The sequence below is a fragment of the Henckelia pumila genome, chromosome 4 (genome assembly GCF_033568475.1).
Source record: "Henckelia pumila isolate YLH828 chromosome 4, ASM3356847v2, whole genome shotgun sequence".
Taxonomy (NCBI): domain Eukaryota; kingdom Viridiplantae; phylum Streptophyta; class Magnoliopsida; order Lamiales; family Gesneriaceae; genus Henckelia; species Henckelia pumila.
The window spans coordinates 211,191,710-211,195,280 of NC_133123.1; the positions used below are offsets into that span (position 1 = coordinate 211,191,710).

General features: G+C 42.1%; 1 protein-coding gene across 1 annotated transcript; it reads right to left on the reverse strand.

Moving 5' to 3' along the window:
* Window positions 1-795: 795 nt before the first annotated feature.
* LOC140862722 (uncharacterized) lies at window positions 796-1,221 on the reverse strand. Its single transcript, XM_073265757.1, has one exon. The coding sequence runs from the start codon at window positions 1,219-1,221 to the stop codon at window positions 796-798; it is 426 nt and encodes a 141-aa protein (XP_073121858.1).
* Window positions 1,222-3,571: the final 2,350 nt, after the last annotated feature.

Below are 3,571 nucleotides of genomic sequence, written 5' to 3' on the forward strand. Positions count from 1 at the left end.
CATTTTGATTCCTGGGCAGCAGTAAGTAGATCGAGAGGTCGTTCCGCCCCTTGTCCCCTATATTGGGTAATATGTTCTCGACCATTCTTGCTCCAATCTGACCTAGCTGGCGAGCGATCCCAGTTCGCGACAGAGAACAAGACAGCAAGCGAGCGTACCTTTGTTCGCTTCTTCTCCACCAAGCACGGAAGTTTAAGGATAACTGTAGGTCGGTGGCTACCTAAGGAAACTCCGATTCGATCCGCCCCCCGGCGGGGAGGCATCTACCTCATCTCGATCACAAGGAGAGGTTCACTATGATGGGGGTACTCTTTTTTTCCCTTCCGGAAAGAATGAAATGCATAGGGGACCATCCTTTTGTTGCGGCATGCTCCTCAGATTTATCAAAGTCATGGTACACATCTACCTTCTCATATGCCGTGATTGCCATTTTTCTTCCAAAGTTACCGAATTTATTCTTATACTTCAACAATTTATCATTAGCAATGGTATATTGCATGTTCTCATCGGTGGGAAAAATGATCTCGACACAATTCAAGAACACATTCATAATCTTGGTGTTATTTGACATGCTTGAATCTTTGAAGTAAGAGACCGGATTCAAAAAGTAAGCGGCATAGTGCAAAGAACTATCAAGTCTACCCTTAGACTTCTCATCAATAATCTTCAAAATAAGGGTGGCATTTTCGTTTTTTTTTTTGAAATACTTTCTAATGTCTTCTTTGTCTTGTTTAAGTGCACCCAATAAAAATGCCATTGAGGGCTTCTTATCACCATCAACAAGACGTAAAACTTTCACCAAAGGGGTGAAACATTCAAAGCCAAAGAAACACCATTCCAAAAAGATATACTTGTTACCGTCGCCTCCGCCGCTTTTCCCTTCACACTACTTCGTAATTTTGTTTTGCTCCACTCTTTGGATGTGAACATAAGTCTCAATTGATCTTTCTTGTCTTTGAGACTATCAAAAGTATAAAATGAAGTAGCAAATCTAGACACCCCGGGCCTCACAATGTCCCTCTTCTTGGTATATTTCCTCATAATGGCCAAAGTTCTATGATGTGCATAGATGAATATGGTTAAGGCCTTTGCTTTCTCAAGCATTCCACTAAACTTTGGTAGTTTTCCAATTGCTTCAAGAATGAGGTTGATTGTATGGGTAGCACAAGAGGTCCAAAAAATTTGAGGTTGTGTAACCTTCAATAAATCCGTCTCCGCCATATTGTTTGTGGCATTGTCCGTCACTACTTGAACAACATGTTGCGGGCCAATCTCAATGATATATTTTGTGAGACCTCGGTTCTAAACAACTAATTTCGGATTAAACAACAAATAATCAAACCAGAACCCAAGATTAAAATCAAGTCAAAAGTTTTTTTTTTTAAAGGAACGCCTCGCACCCGCGCGAGATAGCCATCTCGCACCCGCGCAGGCTTCTCACCCCAAGCCCAAACAAGGGCTCGCGCCCGCGCGAGGTGCAATGCTCGCGCACGCGCGGGCCAACAAACCTGATCCCCCGGAATGCCTCGCGCGCGCGCGAGGTACCACCTCGCTCGCGCGCGGAAGGCCTGGGCAGAAATGCTCAGGCTGAATAAAAGATCCCACGCTTGCTTCTGACGTGAATTCAATTACATACACTAAAATAGGGTGTAGAGAATCCACAAAATCAAACATGCTTTCATAAAGTCTAAGATCAACCAGAATCTAAATCAATATAACACCAACATGCTTCGATTCTAGATTATAATCCGAATACAAAACAAATTCGAATAACAAAACATAACAAGTTCGAGTTCTAACATACTTCAATCTTAAACTAGATAAACATGCTGATTCGACTTCTAAACCGAGTCCCACTACTAACTCTCCCTTTGCTGTTAACCAGGTCTTTGCTGCTCGGTCCTGCCCCACCTGTTGCCAAGTACACATACAAAACTAAGCAACAGCCGGATAAACCGGTGAGAATGATAATCTTAGTAAAAGCAACATAACAAGTAATACAACAACAAACATGCTTTCAAGGTAACAACGTAACCAATATCAACGTAATGAAATGCATATATTTAAATTGGGATATGAATTCTGATAAACGAGGGATTGCTGCTGTGCTTTTTGAGATCCCGAGGATGAGACCACGTAACGACTCACCGACTCTCCCAATCGAGGTTGTGTCAGGTATCCCAATCCTCTAGACTTTGGTGCAACTATGAGGAGTATGCTGACACTAGGTGAACTTCTACAACCCAGGCCACTCGCAACATAGCCCCCAAAACGTCTAAACAAAAAGGGTTGTTCTGCCCGCTGAAATCAAAGTTGGCTTAAGATGAATGCATAACACAACATAAAACATAATTCGCATAACAAAACTCAATCAATCAACAAAATACAAGTTCTACATGCTAGAACAAGTATTGATGCAAGAATGTGATTTTAAGGGAAACTCGAGAACCAACTGTCCCGAGTATGCTATCCCACTAACGATGACTGCTTTTACCTTTCAATGCAAGTAGTTCCAACTCTGGATAAGCTACAACAAAAGATTGTATCAAAAACTATACAACCTAAACAACAACAATGGCTGAAGGAAATCTCTTTACCGTTCTTCGTCCAACTCTCGAAGACCAAATGCTGCTAACACAGGGCTCGACAAACTCCAACGAATCTGTACGAAGACAAGAGATGATAAACAACAATGATCACTAACAAGCCAAAGTTCAACAACTCAAAATGGTTCGAAATCTCGAAACTCAAACCGACGGCATAACGGCTATAAACTGAACAAACCAGAAACGCATACAGCATTTCAATATCGATATCAACTCATATCATTCTCTTCCACCAAAACTGGTTCTTCAGATCGTTGTACATCTTACGACCTCCAGGATGAACACTGAACCAACTGCAATGAGCCTCTCGGAGAATACGCTGTCTCAACTCCAAAATATCAGGCACAACAATACGGTTATTCAAAAAAAAAAACATCATCTCTAACCTGGAATTTAGACTGATGCCCAGATCTGACTTTCTCCACTGAAACCCGAATGCTCGGATCAGACTTCTGTGCTTCTTTGATCGCAATAAACAACTCCGGCTCGGCTTGATTAGCAAACACTCTGATGGTCTTCCTATCTGTTTCAAACCCCAAACCAGAAGTGCAACAATCGTCGATCAATTGAGAAACACCAATAGTAGAAAGAGATAAAGAACAAAGCTTTCGGCTCAAGGCATCTGCAACTGCATTCGACTTTCCCGGATAATACTTGATTTCGCAGTCGAAATCCTTCAACAGATCTAACCATCTTCTCTGTCTCATATTCAGCTTTGCCTGTGAAAACAAGTACTTAAGGCTCTTATGGTCAGAAAAGATCTCGAAGGACTCACCATAAAGATAGTGACGCCAAATCTTCAGAGCAAATACAATCGCAGCTAGTTCAAGATCATGAACCGGATAACGAGTCTCGTGCGGTTTCAGCTGCCTCGATGCATACACTATCACATGCTTATGCTGCATAAGAACACATCCCAAGCCTCGGTTAGAAGCATCGCAGTACACGGTAAAACCTCTAGTACC